Source organism: Manis javanica, chromosome 4 (assembly GCF_040802235.1).
Source record: "Manis javanica isolate MJ-LG chromosome 4, MJ_LKY, whole genome shotgun sequence".
Lineage (NCBI taxonomy): Eukaryota > Metazoa > Chordata > Mammalia > Pholidota > Manidae > Manis > Manis javanica.
Window position 1 is genome coordinate 24,659,640 of NC_133159.1, and position 25,551 is coordinate 24,685,190.

The 25,551-nt window shown below is 41.9% G+C and overlaps 1 protein-coding gene across 6 annotated transcripts; it reads right to left on the reverse strand.

Annotated features, from left to right (window-relative positions):
- Positions 1-5,018: 5,018 nt before the first annotated feature.
- RNF19B (ring finger protein 19B) lies at positions 5,019-23,970 on the reverse strand. Of its 6 annotated transcripts, none has more exons than XM_037010394.2 (9): positions 23,173-23,965; positions 14,999-15,204; positions 13,680-13,824; positions 12,110-12,272; positions 11,513-11,627; positions 10,355-10,495; positions 9,293-9,575; positions 6,650-6,781; positions 5,019-5,866 (listed from the first exon to the last, which is right to left on the reverse strand). In XM_037010394.2, the coding sequence occupies exons 1-9, from the start codon at positions 23,802-23,804 to the stop codon at positions 5,386-5,388; spliced, it is 2,298 nt and encodes a 765-aa protein (XP_036866289.1). In that variant the 5' UTR covers positions 23,805-23,965; the 3' UTR covers positions 5,019-5,385. The 6 variants fall into 6 exon arrangements, with proteins under 6 accessions (XP_036866289.1, XP_036866290.1, XP_036866291.1 ...); XM_037010395.2 differs by having other exon boundaries at positions 13,680-13,821; positions 23,173-23,963; XM_037010396.2 differs by having other exon boundaries at positions 9,293-9,500; positions 23,173-23,960.
- Positions 23,971-25,551: the final 1,581 nt, after the last annotated feature.

A 25,551-nucleotide genomic window follows, 5' to 3' on the forward strand; every position in this document is an offset into this window, starting at 1 on the left:
ATGAGAGGAAAAGAGCTGCTTCTACTGTTAAGAGAAGCTAAGTGGAGGCTGTGGATTCAGAACACTAGGATTTATCCAAATCCACTCAAATGCACCCATTTCAGGATCCCACTCTTTTCCAAACAATGCCCTAATTTTCATATAAGGGATAGGGTTAGGCTAAGAATTTAAGTTATTAATTCAATAACCCAGAATCTACATGATTTTCATGTACATCAGCCTTGCAGTCACAAGAGACAGAATTCTTATGGGACTCTCCCAAACATGCCTTGAGCCAAAAATTTAAAACTCTTGAGTCTTTAATTTTCTTTCTTTAACCTGTCTAGCATCGCCACCACCAATCCAAGTCCTCATTTCTTTTTTTAAGACATTTAATCATTTAAATTATGTATATGCATTCTTTGGTAAATACAGAATTCATTTTTAAAATTAATGCAAAGTCTTACTATGCTGATAGACAGTGACTGCAATGGGATCCGTGCGGGGGGACCCGGTGAAGGGGGGAGCTCAGCAAACACAATGTTCTTCATGTAATTTTAGATCAATGACACCAAAACAAAAAATAAAAAATCAATGCAAAGAAGTTTGTCTACCTCGGCCAGGATTCCAAAGACTGCAGCATAAAGCTCTGGGAGAGAGGGGAGCAGTGGAAGGCTGGGAGCAAGGCACAATGAGCATGAGGGAAGTAGGAGAGGGGCCGTGGCTGAGTGGAGCTTACATTCACCCTGAGCAAGCAGTGAGGGCAGCAAAGCAAGGGAGTGGTGGATCCCTATCAAGGGGAATAGAGGGGATTGTGGAGACCGGAGCTGAGAAAGATCCTGAAAGAAGAACAAGTTCTGCACAGAGGAGGGGTTTTCTCACTCTCCAAATCCCTGGGGATTTTAAGGAGGGATGATGGGAAGGGGGCAGTGGGAGGGGACAAAAGAGAGACTCAGGCCTTGCCAGCCCAGGTGGATAGCAGCTGAAAGATCAGACAGACAGGTTATAAAAAGCAAATGCAAGGTCTCAAAAGGAAGAGCAGTATATTAATGTAAGGGGCAGAGACCTCACCTTCACACTGCAGGAGTCTTCTGGGACCACCCCATGTTACAATCCAGGGTAATTTATGTAAAATGAGGGCCCTGAGTCATTGAGAAAGTTAAATTACATTCAGTGGGCTCTGCTTTTTTTTTTTATTAAGGTATCATTGATATACAATCCTATGAAGGTTTCACATGAGCAATATTGTGGTTACAACATTCACCCATATTATCAAGTGCCCCCCATACACGCCATTGCAGCACTGTCCATCAGCGTAGTAAGATGCTATCGAGTCACTACTTGTTTTCTCCATGCTGTACTTGGGCTCTGCTTTTTAAGCAAAGGGTTTTAGAACTATTTGCATTAAAAAGTAGTTTACATTATTTAAAACGTGTAATCCACCCCAACCCAACCCATCCCATTGCCTGGCAAGTCCGCTTATTTTCTCTCCTTCCCTGAGGAGAGTTCTTAACCTCTTTCTTCTGTGGGTGGGTGAACTGTTCCCTCTGGAGGAACCAGTCTCACATCTGTTGCTATGTCTGGGTGTACAGCCTTTAACAATAGCTGCCCACTGGCCCTGCCAATCCTAAGTGGCCAAGTGCTGGAGCTAAAGCTCATGCAGAAACTATAACCCAGGCAGCTTCAGGGTGAACAGGTCAAGCCCTCATTTCTTTTTTTTGAGAGGGCATCTCTTATATTTATTGATCAAATGGTTGTTAACAACAATAAAATTCTGTATAGGGGACTCAATGCACAGTCATTAATCAACCCCAAGCCTATTTCTCAACAGTCTCCAATCTTCTTTAGCATAACAAACAAGTTCTTACATAGTGAATAAGTTCTTACATGGTGAACAGTGCAAGGGCAGTCATATCACAGAAACTTTTGGTTTTGATCATGCATCATGAACTATAAACAATCAAGTCAGATATGATTATTCGTTTTATTTTTATACTTGATTTATATGAAGCCCTCATTTCTTAACATGACGGTCTATCATGGCAGCCACTTTATCTGCCAAAGTCTTTCTTCCAAGGAGTATTTCATTTCAGGTGGCCTCAGATGTAAATTATCTTTGCCTACTAGTTTACCATTTTCCAATGGCAACTAGCTCCTCATTTCCTTCAAATCCAACTTAGTCAAATCCAACTAATCTAAGAGTCTCATCTTTGAAACCAAATACTATTTGGAACCCAATACTATTATCAGGAAGCAAAACCCTTCTACCGATTTTAAGTAGAAAAAGATTAAATATAGGTAAATTGGTTGCTTACAGGAGTTGGAAAGCTGGGCCTCCAGGAAAGACTCTGATTGGTCTGCTATGGGAGATGCCACCATCAGGAAGATGAGGAATCAGGAGGCTGTAAGACTATAAGAAAACACATCACTCACTGTTTTTTATGGATCAGGAAGCCCTTCAATACCCACAAAACAACTATTGGATATTAGAATACCGTTGAAGAGAAACCTGAGTTCTCTACATCCTTGTGGGGGCAACAGTTAAAGTAGCTGAAGATGACCCCGAATCATTTCCTCCTTCCACATCTTATTTGTGCAACTACTTGGCAAAACTTGTTACATTCAGAAACTTGTTTTCAAGGAAGTTTAAGACGTAGTTTTTACTTTTCTAGCCTCTAGATACAAGATAGTTATTAGAAACAGTTCAGAATGAAAAAGTACCTATTTCATATCCACATTTTACTTTCCAGTGGCCCATCCAAGTAGGTCTGGTGAGTAGATACAGCCTCTCCCAGCTTCAGCTCTCAAGTTGACCAAAAGTAGTCCATGTGTTTGGCTTTAAAGATAACCTCTTTTTCTGGCCTCAGAGAAATCTAGAATTTCCTGTCTTCAGAATTGTTTTGCTAATCTACACACTCTCATCCCCAGCCACCTCTTCAACTTAGTCTACTACTCTCCTCTGTGGTCCACTTAGTTCCTGCCATGATAGGCCCCTATATTGCATGTGTGCTTTCAAACAGAATTAAGGATGCTCCACCCAAGGGCCTGTGTAAACTCATGTCTGTTATTCTTCCCCTAGACGGTCACATGGTTCTGTCTCACTACATTAAGGCCTCTAATAAAATGCACCTTTATCAAAGAGACCTACCTACACTACTCATCTAAAGTAGCCCAAGATACCATTCTCTCTTCACCTTCTGTGTTTTACTGTGCACTTATCCTCATCGAGATTATGGATCTCAGCTTTCCTCATTTCCCGTGGAAGGTAAGTTCCACAGGGACAGGCATTTTGTGTTTTCCTCATTGCTGCATCCTATAATTGTAATGTAGTAGGTATTTCAAAATGAAGGAATGCTGTACAGAGAGAAATTAAACTTGCCCCATTTTCTAAGCCAACTTTCCAATGCATTACTCATGCTGTCCTCCAGGTGGTGCTGATGGGCCTTTTCATCTGCCAATGTCTGTGCCGTAGGACAGCAGTGCTGCAAAGGACTAGAATAAGCTGTTTTTCATAGCCTCTAGTTTACAGAGTTCTGGGCTTTTCTTAGATGATACCAATAATCTCTCATTTATTCTTATTCCTGCAGGAAGAAGAAACATGGGCCTTCACCAAAAGCATTTTCAAACGCACCATCTCAATCTTTACAACCCCATCATTAGGATTATTAGCCCCATTTTAGCTAAGAAAACAGACCTGTGGGAGTTGCCCACATCTCACAGCAGTAAGAAGTGGCACCCAGATGAGAATACGGACTTGGCCACTAAATCTTGTGCTTCTGACAGACTTGATTTTATCACTCTCTTGATGAACCTTCAAGAGAATTTCAAGTCTTGAGTTGGTAATTTGTTTCAGAGATTTCCAGACTTATCCGCACCTTTTCCCAACAGGTTCCTTTTCATCCAAGGGCACCCCCTCTAGGGCACTTTCTTCCAGAGACCCAAAGTCCACTAACAGCATTTCCTGCCCCAGATGCAGGGGAATGTGCTAAGTCTGGCTGTAGTGCCCAAGAGCTATGAATCTCCCAAGCTGGCTGTTGTCCAGACTCCTCATACTCATTGCAGCAAAGCGCAGGCCAAGAAGACAGACAGCAGGTCCATCTGTGAAAGGAAACAGAAAACTATGTGGTTCTCCGGGAAAGGACGTTTCTAATTCTTCTTCTGGGCCCAGGGCTAAGGTGCTAGAGGTTTGCCACTGGAAACTCTTTAAATACTCAAAAGTCGGGGAAATTAGGGGCATGACAGTAACTGACTCACAGTCACAAGTAAGTTACTGCCAGATTTGGAATCTTCCATTAGGTCTCATGAATCTTTTAATTTTTCTCCTGTCCCATGTATGAGCTTTCATTTCTAAGGTCATTACTCTAGACAGCCAAAATCCCAAGTACTACTAACTTGGCTCAGTTCTGATGAATTTGTAAGAGCAGATAAAATTAAGTATGGTGAGATTTTGATGGCATGTCTGTTCTCTCCTTTCTTTACAAATTTTAGTCAGATTCCTTAGCCCCTCTTAGTTAGTTTGGCAAAACTGAGAAAGCTTTTTGGAATAGGGAATGTGTACCTGAGAACATAACAAATATCTAGGTTATCACGTGGTGATTACGTAAAATCAATACATTCCTTCCTCTGGTAGGAATACTGTTCCCCAACTGGTAATCCTGCAACATTCACTGGGGATCTCTCTGAAGAGCCCCTTCCTCTGAAGCACATTTCTAATAGTGAGTGACTATAGTGCAGAAAAGGGTAAATGTAGGTTTAACTAGAAAACTGCACAATTTTCTCTAGAGGGCAAACAAGGTTCATTTTGATCTACATCTTCTCTGTCTGCTGAGTCAGCCAAATCTTCCGTCTGACTACACAGTTCCAAACCAGCGTAGCTTTGCTTCCTGTCAGGCTAGGAGTCATTGGTTTATAGATGACTGTACTGCAGTCTTTTAGAATACAATAAAACTCAGATCTAGAGACTGTTAAAGATGTAGTGGGCTGTTTCAATCAAACACTTGGCTCTGTGGGACTATCCAAGCCAAGAAAAATAAGATGAGTTGAATTACAACAGAAATCTTTATTAAAATGTATCCTTCAGTAATATGTTAGCATACATACAATATACACACGTACATCTGTACACTCTGACACGTCTCACAGATTGCCACCATCAGTTAAAATAATAAATTAAAACTAAAAAAAGGGGAGAGTGGGTGGGATGTAGGGAGGTGCTAAGGGCAAAATTTCCATTTTTTTGTCTGGTAAGAAATAGCAAATTTCTCAGAATTTCTCTCAGAAACACCTGTGACCAGAGACTGTTTGAAATAAAATACATAAATCACACCCCCGCCCTGCCAAAAAAAAAAAAATTCCAAAAGATGCAGTTACAAGTGTGCTTCTCAGAACAGGAGCATTCATTCCACTTCATACTCTGGCTTCTGCACCTTCTGGCTTCCAGACAGTCTTCCCCTCAGCTGGGGCAGAGAGGTTCATATGGGCACTTGGGCTTGGTGCACCTTGGGCTCGGGGGGTCGGGGGGCAGGCTGCAGTATGGGAGCGAGGGGAGCCACACTCATCGGAGGTGATGTCTGGCACATCGTCTGACTGTGTGTCAGAGCTCTCCAGGTCACTGCGGATGCTCTCAGGCTGGGCCAGGCTGATGTCCCAAGGTTGGCTAGCCAGGCAGTCTTTCTGTTCACAGCTTTGGTGTTTGCAGGAGGGATCCTCTTCATTGCTGCCAGTGCCGCTGCCGCCACCACCACCACCACCACCACCACCACTTTCTTCATTCTCTGCCATCTGAGCATGAACATGGAGTGAGTCCTCTGTGCTGCTTCCACTCACCAGCTGATAGTGGCTTGGTTTGGCTTCGATGTCCACTTGAATTTCCATATTGTTACATTCTCTGTGGAGACAAAATCCACTTTGCTGAGTCATGCATGGGTCATGCTATACCTGTTGGTAAAAGCAGTTTGTGGGTTCAGGATTAAGAAGTCCAAAAACATAGGTAAATAATAGACTAAAGCTCATGCTTAGTGAACATGAACAATTAGATCCTGTTTGTTTTATTTAAAACACATATACATACCTCTGCTAATCTCTTAAAACAACTAAAAAAGAGCTCCCCAAATTCAACTAACGCAGAGTCTCACACTATCTTACTCAGAATATGACAATGAAAGAAGATTCAAAGCTTTTAATACTGTGCCACAATTAGAAGAAACCAGAAGAATCTCTAACGCAGGGAGTGCTGCAATCACACCACACCAGGTACACTAGCTTCTCAATATATAGAGAAACAGGCTACAGGAGCCACAACAACCAGAGAGAGACCACAGGCCTTTGGTCTATGAGAGCAGAAACGACAGACCCACAGCCATCAGTGAACACCAACCTAATTTTTATGTTCCATGTAAGTACACTGTGGCAATATCCATAGAGACCAAAAAAAAAGGAAAAAAAGAAAAGGAAATAGGAAAAAAAACTAAAAATCAAGTGCAAACAAGAATCAATCAGGAGATGTCAAACACGCCCATATCAAAAACCTGCTCAATGAATTCAAAGGGTACACACACTACATATCCCACTAGAACACAGAAAGCGCCCTACATGAGGCACTGAGCTTCTGAAGGCCTAGTAGCCAGCCAACACTGCAACCTCTCCTGGGCACCTCTGACTGTTCACATACCTGTCCTGTGGGTTGTAGGAACTGATTATGGAACCGGCCATAGCACGAGTGCTTGCGTTGTCACTAACTGCACCAAGACTGGCTGTGTCTTTGGGGAAAATTTCCTTTTGGACATCGGCTTGGACTTCTAACCTGTGTAAAGAGGGGACGTTCAAGTTAATATGAAACCTGGGTATTCCAAGACAGTCTGCTTCCTGGCCCATAACTCTTCCATTATTCTCTTGCAAATTCAGTCATTCTGATCTCCCAATTTCTCCATTTGTCTCCATTGTCCATCTCCAATGGACAATTTCTCCAATTGTCACATAGCTCATATAGATGCCCACATACTTTCTCAAGTATCTATTGAAATCGTCCCCTCCTTTCTATCCCCACTGTTACTGCTTAGTTTTAGGCCCTCAACATCTCCTGCCTGGTTAACTGCAATTGGGCTCCCTCTTCAGTAGCCATAAGTCTAAGTCAAACAACTTGCAGACCAGTGCGAATATGGGTAAGAAACGGTTGCTCTAACCATCCTCTCTTGGCTCCCTATTGCCAACAGGCACTTAAGGTCTTCCTGATCTTCCTCCAAGCTCCAGTTTCATCTCTCACCATAGGTCCCACATCATAATCACTCTAAATTTTTTCTTTCCTTACACACTTATACACAGTTTATGCTTCCATGACCTTGCACATGAAGGAAAGGAAACTCTGGAAGTTTCCTTTCGCTATGTGACAAATTCATATTCAGTCCTTAACAACAAAGTGTCGTCCTCCTTCACTCTTCCAGAAAACCGGTCACTTCCTGCTAAGTGCCCCCACAGCACCTACCTATTTACTATGTCAGTTTATGCATCTCTGCCCAACTCATTTGTGGGCTCCAAAAAAAAAAGAGAGAGACCACATTTTGTTCACACTTTATCCTGTGTCTTGCACATACTAGGAACTCAAACATTTAACAATCAAATTACCCCCAAGCTATGTGACTGAAGGAAAGACAGGAGAGCCAACCCCCAAAAAGAGTAGCAAATTTTCCCAATGATGTCTCAGAGCTGAGAACCCAGTTATTTCCTTTCTTGGCTTCAAAAACATTCTGTTGCACACTTAAGTATATCCTCATGATGGGTTTCACTGTGAAACCCATCTGACTCACTCACTTCCTATAAAAGGCTTTCATAGAACCGGAACAGCTGGACTAGCCAAGCTTTAGTTTCAGCAAGTTGGTCTCCAGTTATGTCTGTCTGCTTATTTATAGGGGTGTTGGTTTTAAGAAAGCCCAGCAGTGATCCTCTGGCATGTGGGGGCGGGATCCCCTAACTAGAGACAATCAGAGTCATGAGACGCAGCCAGGTCAGCAGCAGCCTGGAACTGCACATTCAAGCACCCTTCCTGCTGCCTACACTGTTCCTTTGCTCTGCAGCTCGTGTTGGATGCCCTTCAGGAATGTGCCACAGTGCAGTAGAAAGAGGCAGTGCAGTAGAAAGCACATCAAGTCAGAGACCTGGGTTCTGGGGTTTTAGGTCTGCCACAGAAGCACTCTCTGAACTGGAAGATGCCTTTCACAAAGGCCATCCACTTAGGTGGTTCCCAGATGTAGCTGGAGTAATGACTATGCTAGAATCACCTGAGGAATTACCTGGGGAGGCTTTTCAAAACACAGACGCCTCTAGGATATGGTCCTGAAGTCTCTATTTGATAGGCTCCCAAGTGACTGAAAGGCACTCAGGTATGGGATCCAGTCCATCTGCCATCTGTCACCTGACTCCTTCTAATAGCCAAATGGCCATCTGGTCTCATGTTAAACACTTTCAGGGATAGGCAGCTCAGTATCTACTAAGAGAACCCATTCCTTTTCTGGACTATATATACTTTCGTATTTACATAGATTTTCCCTACATTCTCTATAATGAAACAAAAGTAGTTTCCCTCTGGCTTCTGCCAAGTCATCTGAATCCACCTTGCATGAGTCAGAAGTCTAACTTTTTTCCAGTTCAAGGTCCTTCAGATATCTTAAGGCAACTATCTCAGCTACTTCTGCACCTTGTTTTGCACCACCTTTTCCCCTCCCCAGGTCCCGTTTCTTCATTACATTTAACTAACTGCTCCTCATGTAACATCTGTTTTGCTCCTCTGAATATGTTCTGGTTTGTCTAATTGGAGAAATGACCAAGCAATGACCTTTTCTTACATATTCTCAGCACAATTTCACAGAATTAGTTTTCCTTATCTATTGAATGAGAATAGAAATAGAAGGTAATAAGGATCTTAGCACCAATAAGCCAATGAGATACAGCTTTAAGTGCTGTTCGACTGAAAGCCTATGACAAGCCTAAAGGAGAACACAGCATTGGGAACACTGCTTCCTTCCTGAAGCAGGCAGCCTAATGTAGTAGAGGGAGGATCTGAAGCTAAGATTATTCTTTATATGGAGCTGCTACGGTGCAGTGTAAAGAACACTGAACTTTGTCTAAGTTCCTTAACCTTTCTGATTCTGCTTTCTACAAGTTCAAAACAACCATACATGTTAGTATGGTAACATAAAAACCATTGATGATAAAAGCAAAATGAGATATATGGGACATGCCTAACAGAGAAATGGCGCAGTACAGTTATGTCACTGTTATAATTCCAACTGGTTCTTTCATAAATGATCTATTTGCTTACCTGCTGTATTTTCCCTTGCCACTGGAAAGAATGCCACCACTCAGTGTGCCCCCTGAGAGGGCTGCAAAGCTGGCTGTTTCACTGTATGGCCCCTGCATGACACTGAGTCCATCTGTAGGGCTCCCACTGGTGCTCAATACACTAGTCAGGCCTTCAATGCTGCTTTCCCCAATGCTGGGATTTTTGAGGGCTCGCCAAGCATCTGCCACTGGGGATGGAACCAAACATCTTGATTCAAGATTGCATAGGATCAAAATGGAATCTGGTATCTTCCTTGATGACTCTTCAGAGTAGAGAATATTCATGTAGAAAAATACTCATGTACTCACTTAATGAACAGCTACTACATGCAGCCACTACACATCTGGTGTTTAAACATATGTTCATATTTAATCTTCCCAATAACTAAGCACTAATAGCCCCAATTTTAGATGAGGAAATGAAAGCTTAGAACATAATTACTTGTCCAAGTCAAGGCTAGTCTCTCAAAACTATTAATTCTGATTCCAAGTCCACTATTCCTTCCATTATACCATAGATGTAATGAATCACAAAGATTTTTAAATGTTTAAGTCATATGCTGATTCTAGCACGAAGCTTGAAAAGCCTTTGGGGACCTGTGTCTCAGGTTAGTTAGTAGTAAAGTAGAAACAACATCACAGTAGAAGTCAGAAGACTGCTCTAGTCCAGTTCTGCAGAAGCTCTTAAACCCATTTAACAGATGTTGAGACAAAAGCTTAAAGAAGCTCCCATTAAAAGGGTATAATAGCAGCCCTGGCCCTCCCAATATAAAACTTTATTGTAATCACTAGCATACTTTTTTTTCCAGCATACTTGGAGTTACCTGGAATCCTACTAGTTTCTACCTGCCACAAGAGGCAAGTATCAGAGGAATTAACCTAATAACTTTGGAACAAAGAAATGAAAAGCTAAAAATACTTTACCCCCTACAAAGCTCATTATCCAAAGTAACCCAATGACAATCTCTTTGTAAAATGTGCTGAATTTTGCTTTTATCTTGTGCCCCATAAATTCATAGGGCAGTTAAAATCCTTTCTTTACCTGTGATTGGACCATCATCTTCATCAAACTCAATTTTCACTCCCTTTCCATTGGCTGTGCTAACTCCACAGCCACCTCCGCGACAGAGAGAAATGGGCACAACCCCATAGACATAAGCCAGCATAATGGGGACACCAATACCTGAGTGAAGAAAAGATGACATGTCAGCAGTTTGTCAGGTTTTAACTGCCCTGAATTCTTTTCCCAGTCCAAGCAGACTAAACACTTTAATAAGGGCAAAGGAAAGAGAGAAAATGGCTATCCCAAAGAGGTAGCAAGGTCTAACAATGATGACTAGACTTGGAATGACGAGCCTGGATTAGAATCCTGGCTCCAACTTAATAGCCATATGACCTTGACATAGCTTCCTAGGATTGTCAATGATCAAAAGAGAAGGTATGTACAGTACCCAGCACAGTAAATACATGCTGTTTTCATTTCCCCCCTTCCATTCACAGCTGAAGTGCTAATTTAAGAACCAATTAATAATCAGACATCAAATAAGTGATTCCTGGAGTTTAGGATACCCCCCAGAGAGTTAATTCTAAAACCTTACTGCTATTTGAGGCAGAATGGGTTAGTTAGGCGTACAGGCTCTCAAGTCAGATTGACTTGATTCATGTCTCAGCTAAGTGATCTTGGGCAAATTACTGTACCTTTCGTTACAACTGTGCGGCTGTGAAGATTAAATCAATTAATGCATGCAAAACCTTCAGAACTGCTGCTCGGCACAAGGAGAGCCTCATAAATGTTAGTATTATTATTCTAAAACAAACACTCATGCCTCCCAAAATATTGTAAGGCATTATGCAAATAAAAGTAATTTTGTTTTGTGGGTCCCATGGCAAGTGAAGAAGAAAAAAAGATGAAGCAGAAAAAACTAGGCTTTAAAGTAATATTCTTAAATTGAACCTTCTGTATGTGCCAAACTGAGTTCTAGGCATTAACATAAGAATGAAAGATCCCAAACTCTGATAATTTAGTGTAGCTGATAATCATACTACTACTACCTAGTAGAGTTCACTCCCCAAGGTAGGTTTGGCATAAAATGCAGGAGCCTCCAGGTGAAATATCTGGCCAGCTGGCTAAACTGCTAGAATCAGAAAGCTCATTTGGAAGGGAGGGGAGAGGGCAGAGTCATAGACCTGGCTAGCTTACCAACACTAACTGCAGCGATAACTGGGGATGCAATGACTGACAAAGTCACTCCTCCTGTGATAGCCAAATTCCTCTTGTGTTTGGAGGTTTTCCTTCCCTCATACCTGCTGTGAATCTAAGAGCAAGAAAGAAAATCCAGGTCAGCAGGTTAGAACATCAATCTTTTTGCCAGGGAGAAAAAGGACAAGTGAACATTCTCTTATAAATTATCTATACTAAAACATATATCCCCCATTCCAAAGAGACATCTTTCTCAAATCTTAACCTAACTCAGGGCAGAACAATATAAATTAATATAGAAAAATTTAATCCAAGAAGAGAAAACTCAGGGAAGTGAAGGAAGCATTTCTCCTTAAAGTCAGAGAAAAAAACAAGGTCCAGGATGTTAATAAGAACTTTCAGATCTCTTAGGGATTTGTGAAAATCAGGTTTTAACTGCCCTGAATTCAGGAGTTATTACACTTAAGCGATTTCGTTTATTTTTAACGAACCAGCTGTTTTTCAGGCAGCTCAGAAACATAAACTCCTCCCCATTGCCTTCAAATCTTTACCAACAAACCTGAAGATGGAACATGCACAGAACTCAGCATGTCTTACCTTCCTGCCAACGTAAACAGGAATGCCGATGACCATGGCAGGGATGGCAATGCCAGCAATGAGGGAAATTCCCACAGGAGCACCAATCAATGTGCCCAGCTGCCAAAGAATTTTCTTCTTACGGCTCCACGGCTTCTTGCCCCAGAATGTGCAGCCAGAGGGGCTGCAGAGGAAACATGCTGAAGTTAATGTCAATATTACAAATACAGCTGTTGTCATCAGAGGGCTTGATAAGGGCAAGAGCCTTCTTTTCAGTAGGAATGTTAACAGTTAAAGGGATTACAGGAAATGAATATATTACATGAGGGGGAGCAAAGGACAAGGACAGACTATTATAAGACTATTATAGCTCTGGGTTCTTTACTTTTTTTTGTAAAGGCAGGACTCCAGACTCAAAACCTCTTTTCCATTCTTTTCTGCTGAACTCTGTCCTCCCTAAACCACTAACACTGATCCAGCTTCTGTGCCTGATACTCCTTGGGATCCTGCATGGCCTACACATTTGACATCTCATCCAAAAGCACTATGCCAAAAGATCTGCATGGTTTTCTTGGCTTATGCCCTACTACAGCCACAAGGTACTGCAAACCACCATTCTGGGAAAGGATATAAAAAGCCTTCAACACACTGTTTATCTCAGTTTCATACTCTTGGAGTTTTGCTACTTTCACACTCAGCCCTTCTGTGTCCAACCATTATTTCTTTCTCACTTGTCCTGCCTTCCCTACTAGATGTGATAAGCAATTTTGAAAGTAGGAATCATGTCTTATGCATCCATGTCCCCAAATAATTGGTAGACTGTAAGTACTCAGGTTTGCTAAATTGGAAATGAAAGTGTTTCATCCATACAATGAATGTTAAGTTTGTAAATATTAACTCCTTCAGGACAATATTTTAATATTCATCCAATGAATTCTCTGGAAAGTCTCTACAATCAAGGAACTATAAAAAGATAACTCTGGCCTTAAGAAACTTACATAGTTTAGTAAAATTAGACATGTACATGAAATAAAAGTAATGACTGTATTTATAAAGAAACATTTAAGGAATGTCATTAAAGAAGAATGAGACAGAAAAAGATGGTGAAGGCATCACAGATAACATGGCATTTAAGTGGCCCTTGAAGGGTGTATAAGAATTGAATAGGTTGAGATAAAGGGGGGTTGCTGGGAGGGTGAGGTGAATAGAAAGCATCCCAGGCAAAGGAAAGAACCTGAACAAGTATGGAGGTAAGATAGCACAAGAGACACATGGAACAGCAAGTCCAGATTATCTGGACTGTAGCATGTATGAAAGCAAAGGGAAAAAGCTGGAAAAGTAGATAAGGGCCACACAAGAAAGACTTAAAAGTTAAGCCAGAGGAATTGAATTCTATCTGGAAGGTAATGGAAACAGTCCCTGGAAGTTGCCAAGCTAGGGATATACAAGATAGCAGGGGTGCTCCAGAGGAACTTTTTTACATCCTTATGGTGTAATGAGAGGACAGACAGCTATGTCTCTTTGATGTTCTTTTCCCTAAATCAGTAAAAGAACAAGACTAAAAAAGCAGTGGGCACATTTCACATCTCACCTGAGGTAATGCAAATCTGAGATCTCTTTCATACAAAGCCAACAGAATTCACAGCCACACACTGCACAGGTCATATGATTACAGCTTCCATCATTCATCTTGATAATGTAAGCACTGCATCGTGGGCATGGCTTGATATCATCTGCTAAGGGGGAAAGGAAGAATGGGTAGAAAAATACCCCCAGTTAAACCTAGCTTGACTTTATTATTCCTGGGAGTATACGTAAGAAATGAGGAGGCAATCAAGAACTTGTAACCAAGAATTCCAATTGTGTAATTCACTTCACTGGAAGTCTGGCTATGTCTAGACCTCAGGAATTTTCATAAAATGGATCCTGTCTCATACTAAGTTGGGTAGCCCAAAAGCTGACATCCTACACAGCACTTAAGCCACACTCTGAGCACGGAGACTTCCCTACAGAAAAAGACGGTTCTTAGAGAAATGGAATTTCACCAGCCAGTAGGCTGGCAGAATTAAAAGCAGAGTTGTGGAGGAAGAGCGGTCTGCAGCTTGGAATTGGATTTAAATTTCGAACTTTAGTTGGGGAAACTCATTTCTCAGGCTCAGCAAGTATCACTGTGATTGGCTGTTAACACAACCCACAGTACCTTCCCATGAGACTTTCAAATTTAAAACCTAAAAATAATTGGGTATGTTATGCAGCATGCACCTGGTAATTTTCACAGCAAGCTGGGAACTATTGTATTGAAATGACAATTTAGGAGATTATCCTGTGCCAGGAAAAAGTGAATGGTAAAATCTTTCCTACTAGCCTCTCCCAAATGACATCAGTGAAATAAAGTACATTTATAAAAGGTAATAAACCCACTGACATTTTTAAATAGATTTACTCTGACTTGTCAAGGTTCCTCCTTCTAAGGTTAATCATTAATCCATACTAATATTTCCATTCCTTAAATCCATACCCTACTTCCAAAAGCAGTGATACACTTAAAGCTAATAGGAAAACAGTATAGGTTTAACACTAATTAAATATCTTTGTGCTTACAGTGAGTTTTTAAAAAGCCCCTGGCAAAAAGACCTAATTGCTCTCCAATATGAGGCATATTACTCTGAAGTAGAAACTAGAGAACTCAATTTTGTTGTATTTCAATGTAACTGATTTATAGATTAGATAACTACAGTGGTCAGAAAGGAAAGCTACATATCAAATATAACACTGGAAATATTACCAAATATTTTCTGCTCTCTGATACCAGGAAACACTTGATTATACAGTAAGGTAATCTCTCTCAGGTTTGGGCTTACAATATGAAACATGAAATAAAACAGAAAAAGAGACAGTGACAACTTATACCTGGTCCGGACTCTTGTCCATAACTGAGACCTGAAGTATGCTTGGTCCGCACTCGCAAAGTCTGTGCCCTCTGCTGACGAGCCATATCGCACGTCTGATTTGGATGCCATATTTGCTTGCAGTGGTAGCAGAACTCAGTCTGGCAGCCTTCCCTCTCACAGGTCAGCTTTGGGCAGCTGGCACAGCCATAGGCAATTACAGCATAACTGGGTAAGGAAATAGGAAGAGATATCAGTAAGGTAATGATGATCTAACCAAGCCAGACATTATTCATTGGTTCCAGTGGGGTAACACTGTTTGGCACTCCCCCACCACTACATGTGATGTAGAGGAAAGAACACATAATACACATGCACGAATGTGCATAACAAAAGGCAAAACATATGTTGTGTGAAAAAGTAAAGTTCTTCTTGAGATTCTAAGAACACAAATCATTTATTTCCTGAAAAAATAGGAGAAAATGTAATATTTAGCTTGAACTTCTAGCATGTATTCAGTCACAGTTTAAGTTGCTTTAGAAGCAGTTTGCCACAGCTAGTTTCATAAATAACATGGTACAAAACTACTTCCTTTTGATGGTTTACTATATTTAGAGAGCTCAGAATTTGTTTACATTAAAGACAGAACATTTGTGAAATAAAGAGCAACAGCAAAAACTAAAGCCAATATACTGTTTCATTTCTAAGTTCCACTGTGAAGCTGGTCTGACCAGAGCCTGAGAGACAATAGCCATAGATGGACTCATGATTAGCTTCTCCTATTGAAAGCTCATTTTATCTTTCTATACTTTTTTTTAAAATTCACATCTGTACCTTGAGATCTTTTTTCTTGACAGGCTTCATAATCTAAGAATACCATTCATTTATCTTATCAATTAAAATAGAGTAAGGCCACATCTCTATCTTCCTTTCTCTCTTGGTAAAGATGGGTAATTCAGAATCTATCAGCACCAGTATTAATAGTTTCTTAAAAGTCATGTTTATTTACCAGTAATTACTCTCCTACAAACATTTCAATGTATTTATACCTATTAGCCCTTCTGAGTAACTCTAAATACATCAACTAAATGTTCAGACTACCCTAACAAGTGGACACTAACTTAAAAAAAGTAATCTAAATAAACAAATGAAGGGAAGACAGCAGTTGTGAAGTTCAAAAACTTTTTAGATAGGTCAATGATTACGGGATTAGGTGTTGCCATCTGGACTTCGTTATCCCCTACTTCATACTCTCCTCCTGTAAGACCTCAATTTATACAAAAGGCTAATAATGTTTTCTTGGATTTATTCTATGTTTATTTGAATGTACATTAGATGTTCATAATAGCAACTCAAGTTCTCAGGTTTATCATAGATTTGGCAAGATGATTTGAGAATGACCCTGAAAATATTGATGATAAGGTATCATCTATGTTATATAATACAGGCTGTATTAAAATTCTCAGAAAGAGCAAAGTGAGAATAGGTCAATGTATGAATGCAAATGATTCATATCCTGTAGGAGTTCTGAGCAAATTTACCCCGCCTAGCTGCAAAATATCTACTAAAGATAAACAGTGTTTCTCCTGAAGAAAATGACTTGCTTGCTATTTTGTGTCAAACGGAAAAGGTACTGATGATCTCAGAAAAGCAATGCCAACTTCTGACTCTACAACCTAGATAGGCTGCTGGTCAGGAAGCCTTGAACATTTCACGATCCATTCCTACCTCACATGGTGGGAGTAAATATTTATCAAGATTCTTTTTTTTTCTTTTAATAGAAGAACATTTGATAGGAATCACAATGTCAATTTTGGGTATGGAATTTGGTTTCAAGGAAGTGAAATAACCCCAAATACTCATCAGCCCACAGCAATCTATTACCATGACACAGAATTACTCAGTGCACAAGACTTGGCATTCCTGTTTTTGGGCTCCTGATCTGGACTACTTGCCCCTGACTCAAACTGCATGATACTGAACTAGTTTAAATCTCAAACCCATAGCTTCTATTCCCAAAAAGGAGGATGTTCCAAAACTGCCTTGAGATCTTGCCCTGAAAGGTATGGTGTAAAAACACAGCATATTTCGTCCTACTTCCTAGCCTTTGCATAATATTTTCTTCTGTCTAGAAATGTTCTTTCCTTACTTCTTACCCTGACAAATACTTATCCACTTAAGAGGCAATTCAAACATCATCTTCTCTATAAAATACACTTACCCTCTCCAGGCAGTTGGTTGTCTACTTCATGCCTGTGCATAATTTCTTTAAATAATACTTATATTGTATTGTAATTATCTGTTTCCCCAACCAGACTAGACTCAAGGAAAAGTATCAGCCATTTTTTAATCTCCAGGGTCTAGCATACTAGTTTATGCTTAAAATACCTGCTGAACAAATGACAGAGATCTTCTCATACTTGGGTTTTTTACTTTCCCCAGGGCATTCTAACTCTACCCATGGGCCATTACTCTGACCTAAAGCAATCTTGTAAACTTACCCATGTATCTTTTGGTTTGCTATATGCCAGGTATTATCTATCACTTAATCCCAAAATTTTGTGTAAACTCATTTTAGAGGTAAACTCCTGAATTCTGAACAGGGCAATTTTCCCCCCAGGTAGTTGAAAGAAGAACTCATTCTTGGTACCTAATCTGCCTTGACCATCTATCTCATTCCTTCTCTTCCATGTTGTATATTGTCTTCCACATCCTCTCTCTCCTGCCTTGCTCTCTCTTAGCTTAACCAAACATTCAAGCTCACTCAACAGAAGCTGAATACAAAGTGTAGGAAATTACATGCTACTAAGAATACAGACACATTCTTTCTCTCCCCTTAAATTCATACAACTTTTACTAATTTTGTTGATTTCCTAAATCTTCAGAAACATGTGTGACAGGCTAGACCACAGCGTTACCTGACTTCAGTCTTGGGGGGTAAATACCATCAGTATGAATTGGATATGCTCCAATAGACCCTGGTAGTTAAAGAAATGTGTTCTTATATTATGTCTGTACTTCCTAGCTCCAGGCCATGTAACTTCATCTGCAAATGGACATTGAGCATGCATAAGGGTGTCAGGCACGGGCCAAGTCATTGTATTTTACATCTTCCCTTTTCCTGTCCTCTTGACCAGACAACTGCAAGAGACTACTATCTGGTCTCATTCCCCACTCTAATTCTATTAAGGTTATCTATCATGATGTTACTCTTTTACCTAAAATTCTTCAACAGAAGAGAAAAAAGGAAAAAGGTATTTCAAACTTAAGCGTCTCTGCACAGCATAGATAGGCCTATCAACTTGAATCCAGCCTACCTTTCCAGATTGATTTCCAGTAACTCCCCCCGTATCAAACTAGATTCCAGACAGTTTTCCATTTTCATACCTCCATGCATTTGCTCATAACACTGCTTTAAAATGCTTTTTCTCTACTCCATCTTTGTTTGCCTGGTATAAATTTCTACTCATATTCTTCAAGGTCCAGATCAAATATTACCTCCTCTGTGAAGTCTTTTTTGACACCATTATGCAAAAACTTCATCTATCCTCTACGAGCACTTGTGTTTTCTCTGTATTTATACATTTCATTTATAATTTATCCATCTATTTCCTCTACCAGGACAACCTCCCTGTTCAAGAGGACCATGTCTAAGTCCTTTTTGCAGTAATTACTTCTCACCTAAGGTTCAACACCTGATAATTCTCAACAGTGTCTGTTGAATGATCATGTCTATTCTCTTCTTGTCCACACTCCTGTTTCTCCTCCAAAAACTGCATTGTTCATATTGTTCATCTTTCTTATCAGAATTCAACTGCTCATCCCATTCTTCTGGGACTTAATTAAAAGATTCTGTTCCTAAAGTTGTAGAAAAAGTTGGTACATAGATATCCTACTCTACAGGAGCTCTCAATCTACTCAGAGCAGAAGGTTCATTGTTAAATAAGGACACTAACTTAATGCAGGTCATAATAACCATTAGAGGAGGTTAGAAAACTGCAAATAGGGAAAGTTTCAGTTAAGTCTTAAAGATACCATAAAAAAATGAAAATGTTTTCTGGTGATCTAAGTCTGGGGAAATTATACAGACTGAAGACTGACACTCCACCTTAGCATTAACAAGATTTACAGTGTATATTAGCATGTTTAAAGGGTCTAAGCAGCTCAGAAATAAATTTGCTTTATTTTGTTCAATCCAGTATTTCCCAAGATTATTTGATCACAAAACATTTTTATTTCCAGTAATGTCTATCATATGCCTTGGGAAATATTGACGTAGGTTAAAAAAAAAAGAAAATAAGAACAAAAGATGGTTGGAGACTACAAAGGGGCTAAAATTATAAGGATATATTATACAAACAGTAAGTTCTTAAAGACAAAAGAAATCACCTTATAGGTCAGATATGAACAGTTTTAAGCAGGGAGTGACATAAAATGTTCCACTTTAGAAGGAGTACTTTGGTAAACATGAGAAAGATATATTGGGCTCAAAGATGATGGAACTGGTTGGGGTGGGGTTGGGGACAGAGTGAAGAGTTGTGCAATAGAAGGTATGCAGCTAACTTTAGAGGTCTAGGAATTCTTCAGAGAGGAAAAGTCCTCTTTCTGTGACAAGAGATTCATTCGTCTTGCTCAGGGAGCTTGCTCTTTCCTTGTAAATGGGATAGAGAAGCTTCCCGTTTATGGTCTGGTTTTGTAGCCCAGGAAAGCCAATAGCTGATAGTACCTGCTGAGGTCAGGTGGGAGGGAGAGCAGATAGAGGCAGCAATGAGGCTGCATTAATGGACCTGCACAAAGAATTTAGGTCAAGATAGCCTTACCTCCTGTTCATCTGTATGGAAGATCTGCCACTATTCACCAGGAAATTTTCTGTTGCCTTCTTTGCTCACCCCTCAATCTTTTAGAGATTCTGAAGGGAATTAAAGATTGGCAACAGGGTACCTGAGAGGAAAACCACGTATCTACATGATTTACTGAAGTTATCTCATGCTTAAGCAGAGACTCTAAAGGGTAATGGATCAACTGCTGCGAGACATTGAGGCCCACACTGAAACTTCTCTGAACTTGTTTCTCCTTTGTAAAATGAGTTTACCAACATCTACTTGTATGAAACTCAAATGAAGTCATTTCTGAATGAGGTTATAGTCTGAAGATAATGAAAAGGTATAAAAATATTAATTGTATTTTGAGTTAATTTTCTCATTTAAAAGTATGTTTTGAAGATTACACTTGGTAATATCATACTTAATATTAAAAAATAATGTGAATGTTTTCCCACTGAAACTGGTCCCCTTATTTACAAATAAAATCACATTCAATTACGGCAAAAGAAAAACTCAAGACCCTCTGCTCTATTCTACAAATAATTTGTAAATAATGAATCTTTTAATATATAGTGTGTTCTAATTATTAGAGTAATCACAGTGAAACTAATGATCTCTGTAAGGTAGCTCACATACTTCCCTCACCCTGCCCAAAACACACACATATACACACAGTGAATAAAGGAAGAACTTGATAAATCTGGCTGGCAAGAACTCGATCTGTAGACAGTAAAGATGGACAGGTACAAGAAGAGTTACCTGGGGTTTAGGCTTCTCTTTTAGTGCTCATCCATGATTTTTACCAGACCAGGAAGAACAAAACAGTTTGATTAAAACAAAACAAAAAATGCTATTTTTCTCCTGGCCATCAAGAGGTGTGGTAAAACTACTGGTCACATCCCCAAGGAACTCAGGCACCTGTTTGGGAAGTGACAGTATTTTAAACTTATTCCTTGTTTGTCTAACGCCTTCACTGAAAGATCTCAAAAACACTTGCAGCACATTAATTAAGTCTCTCAAGCCAGGAAAGGATTAGGCCCATTTCAAGTAAGAAAAATAAAGTAGGTAAGAGTCTGTTACCAACACGAATCAGAAAAGAAACTAGATTTTAGCATCCTCGGCTCTCTCAATGTAGTCCTTAGGACACACCTGATGAAATGACCCAAAACAGTAGCATCTCCAATACTTCTGACCAGCGCATGTTTTTTAAAATAAAGTTAAGAGGAAAGAATGGCCTTAGTTGGAGTTAAAGCCAGTGTTCCAAGACTGGTTCCACCACCAAGTTATAGGACGAATAACTCACTCAATTTATCTAAACTTTAGTGTCTTCCTCTGTAAAACTAGATCATACTATCTTACAATATTGTAAGGATCAAATTAAATTATGTATGCCTACATGGATACTTACATGCCAGCTTACTTGCTTTTTCCCCAGACCTCACCATTAAACCCACAGACAATTCATTTAGAAAAAGTATACACACACATAGTTGTTATAATTATTTTAACTAATTAAAAAAAACCCTCTGGATGATACTAACCCAACACTTGGCTAAAATAAGAAATGGCCTACTTCTTTAGTAACTTCCAAATGGCTTGGAGTTGTCATCACCAAGACTGTAAATTAATTCCTGTCCATTTTTATTGTGAGCAAAAACAGAGACTGACTTTAGAGGAATAAAAACAAAAAGGGAGCTTTTCCAGAAAGATAATCAGTAATACTACATTTCTCAGTTAAAAGTCAAGGAAACTCACATCTGAAAAAGGTGTTAATAGACTATTCCAAAATGAACCATGCAGTGTTCTCTTAAGTAAATATTCCTTTGGTTCAGAAAATAGACCAATAGTGTCTGTAAAATCTGAACACCATATAAATTAACCTCTTAAGGCCAATAAGATCACCAGACCACCAGATATAAGCAAATATACAAGAGCCTACAAGGTTCTTTCCCAGATTTATTAACTGAAAGTGAAAGTGATCTACGGTAGACAAACACAGCAGCTTTGACCACAGCACTTAAAAGTAATTTAGAAACCCCATCTCAGTGAGGTTATAACACCCATTTTTAGAGTTTGGCAAATAGGAAAACAAAAGTTAACTCTCCACACGCCCTAGACACTCTTACGTCAGTTTCTTTTGGAGGAAACAACCAGCAGCAGCATGGAAATCTTAAAACAGTCCAGATTATAGACTACATTTAAAAGCCCTTTTACCTCCTTTAAAGCAAAGGATCAGCAGCTCTTTACTAGCATTGCATTACACACTGCAAGGAGTCCCCAGCATCTTTTTGTCCCCAAAACCTGACACACAGGAATAAAATTATCTGCCCAAGTCACAGAGCAGGTAATGGCACAGTCTGACTCCCAACCACTTAGACGAGCCCGTCTTAACTGCATGCAACCACTCATGAGATGTATTGACAAAAACGCAGATTTTTTACGTGGGAGAGGGGTCTCCACTGAACGATCCAGATCGTTAAATCTGGTGGCATTCTGTTCCTGCAGAGATACTGCATTTTTTCTCACTGACCTTAAAAATTCATACGTGGTGCGTTAAAAGGCCTGACATCAAGAGTTCAAGATCAGAGGGGCTGGGAAACACATTTTCTTCTACCATACCAACCTCTGGGCATCCTTCTCAGTGCCCCATTGCTTCGCTGGACAAAGAAAGGGTCTGTCTACTCCTCACCCTGCCCAAGGCAGCAGTGTAAGAACCACAGAAGGGCCTCCCAATAGCTTGGCACAGAAGACACACAATGCTGAGGGTGCCCCCAGAGCTCTCAAGTGAGCTGTCCTTTTCCCCTAGTGCCATTTCCATCACCTCCATCCCAACTTTCAGCAGTGCTGGTCAGAAAGAACACACCTTCTCCTGCAATACTGCGAGGTCTGTCCCCAGTCAACTGAACACACCCCTTCGAAGCGCTGCCTCCTCAGAACGATATTCTCACTCTGTTCTTTGCCAGATACCCCGTGCTTACCTTCCGTAAGATACCCCCTACCTCTGGACTGAGGGGCATTCACCCGACAAAAAACTGTCCCTCCCTGCCTCCTGACTTGATGGACAGCTCCCTTCCCCTCACCGACCGCTCAACCCCACCTCAAGCCGCGGGTAGGGGCGCCGTGCTGGGTGCCTTCACACCACTCTTCTGGGCTCGCCGACGGTTATCGGTTACCAACCGGCCGCAGGTGCCGCCTTCCTCTCCCGCCCAGTGGTCATCCCTCACCTCTCCCTCCGTGCTGGGACACACACACACGCACACACGCCGCGCCGAGGAACGCCTCTCGGGCCGGCCCCGCGCGGGGTCCGGTCTGCAGGCCTTGGGTCCCCTCTGCCGCAGCCCGCCGCCCCCCGCGGCCACGCCCCCGCGCTCACCCGCAGTCCGGGGCCGGGCACCAGCGGCAGTCGGGGTCCGAGGCCAGGTAGCGTCGCAGCATGAACTCCTCGTACTTATGCATGAGCGGCGGGTCGGAAAGCAGCAGGCGGATGTCGTGCGGGTTGAGTCGCTCGCTGCACTCGGGACAGCTGATGGGTACCCGGCTCTCGCTGATCTCTAGGCGCAGGTAGTGGCGGAGGCAGTCCCGGCACGAGCGGTGGGGGCAGCTGAGGAGGCGCGGGGCCCGCTCCGGCGGCAGCCGCACCAGGCACAGTGGACACTCCACCTCCTCCGGCCCCGGGCCGCCGCCCTCCGCCGCCTCTTCATCGTCGAACCCGGGCACAGCCGCAGCCGCGGCCTCCGCCTCGGCCTCGGCGGCCGGCTCGCTGGGCAAAGCCTCGGGCGGCGGGGCCTGGGCCGCAACCGGAGCTTGGGCGGGCGGCGGCGGCGCGGCTGGGGGCGGCGGCTCGGCCTGAGGCTTGGCCCGGGCGCGGCGGCCGCGGGCCGACGCGGAGAAGACGCTGTGGAAGGTGAGGCGCCGGCGCCGGCCGTTGCTGCGGCACTTGGGGTCGGGCGCGGCCGCGTGTAGGGATGTAGAGCGCGGCGATTCGGAGTCTTTCTCGGAGCCCATGGCCCCCAGACGCCGAGGGGCGAGCGCCGCCCAGCGCCGCCACAGCTCCCGCCTCAGCGCCCCCGCAGCCGGCGCCCGGTTGCAGATGGCTGGGCCGCCCTCTCCGAGATAGAAACCAAACGGCCGCGACCAAGTGATTATAAAGCCTCCGCCCCGCACGCCGCTGCCCATTGCGCAGGCGCTTCGCTTCGACACCTCACAGGCCGCACGGCCAGGCCGGCTGGGCGGGGCCGAGCGGGGGGCGGGACGGCAGCGCTGGGGCGGAGCTCCGCTTACTCCAGGGCAGCCATCTTGAGGAGACGGGAACAGGAGGGCTCTTGGCCTCGTCCTTCATGTCCATCACCTCTACCTCCATCATTCCCAAGGCGGAGTCATCGGTATGCCTTTCTTCCCGGAAAGGCTGACTGCCACTTACAGAAAGTGATACCTCAGTTATTTCATTTGTAAAAAGTAGACAGGAGTGGATCAGATGGTGATTCCCAACCGGTCCACCATCCAACATTTGTTTTTTAAGAAAACCCCATCTGTCAATAGAGAATATAGCCATTCATTCAGCATCTACAAAGTGGAAGCATTACTCAGTAAGACAGACAAGAGCCCTTATCTGCAAGAGACAGAATGAAGTCCAAATTCCTTAATCTAGCATTCAGTGCTCTCTCTGAGTTAATAAACTATATTCCCAGGCCCACATCCCATTCTATCCTCCTAGTAGCTTGGTTACTTACAGTTTGTGGAAGGAGGCCTAGCAATTTTTTTTTTTCTTTGGTCTGTATGTACCTTTCTTCTGTTGGTTCCCCACTCCTCTCATTCGGGAAGGGGATTTGGACTCAGGCTTCCTAAAGGCAAGCAAGCCACTTCAACAGTAACAGGAATGTATCGAGATTAGATTCAGTTGCAAATAACAAGAGAGAAAAATAACTCATGAGAGAAATTAATTTCTCTCTTTGTGAAAAATAAGTCCATTGGTAGACAATTCAGGGCTGCTTGGCCATCCTTAGCACTGGTTTTCCAGTCTGATGGTCACCTCATTATGGTCCACATTCTGACACTGAGGAGGAAAAATGGAAGAAAGATGCATCCTTTTCCTTTTAAGAAGACTGCCATGGAAATCCTGTGCATTTTTCTTACATATCATTGGTCCAAACATGGTCACATGGCTATACTGAGAAATGTAGTCTTTTAACTGGGTACAATGTGCCCTGCTAAAAATAGAGACTCTAATATTAATAAAGAATGGTAGAATGAATACTGGAAGGTAACCTGCTATCTTTTATGGGTAGTATTGAAAACCACGAGAAAGATCCCCAGAAATAAGCCCTGAGAAACTTCAAACTTTTGAGGTAAAACCATGGAAGAACAATGAACAAAGGAAACTGAGAAGCAGGGACTATGAGAAGACAGAAGCCAAGGATGGTGTCATAGATGCCAAGATAAAATGTTTCCATGGGGGAGTGGTCAATTGTGACAAATGCTGCTGAGAAATCAGGAAAGATAAGACAAAGCAGTGACCACTGGATTTGGCATTACCAAAAAGTCCTATAAGGAGGGGGGATATTTCTCCTCAAGTACAAAGGAGGTTGGATGCTGGATGGCTAAAACAATAATTTCTATGTCTTGGTCAAAATTGGCTAGGCTCTGCTGTGGTAATAACCCACATATCTCAATGGCTTAATACAACAAGGGTATATTTTTCCCAGTCATGCAAAACCTGATATGGGTCAAGGCACTCCCCAGGGTAGCTCTCCTC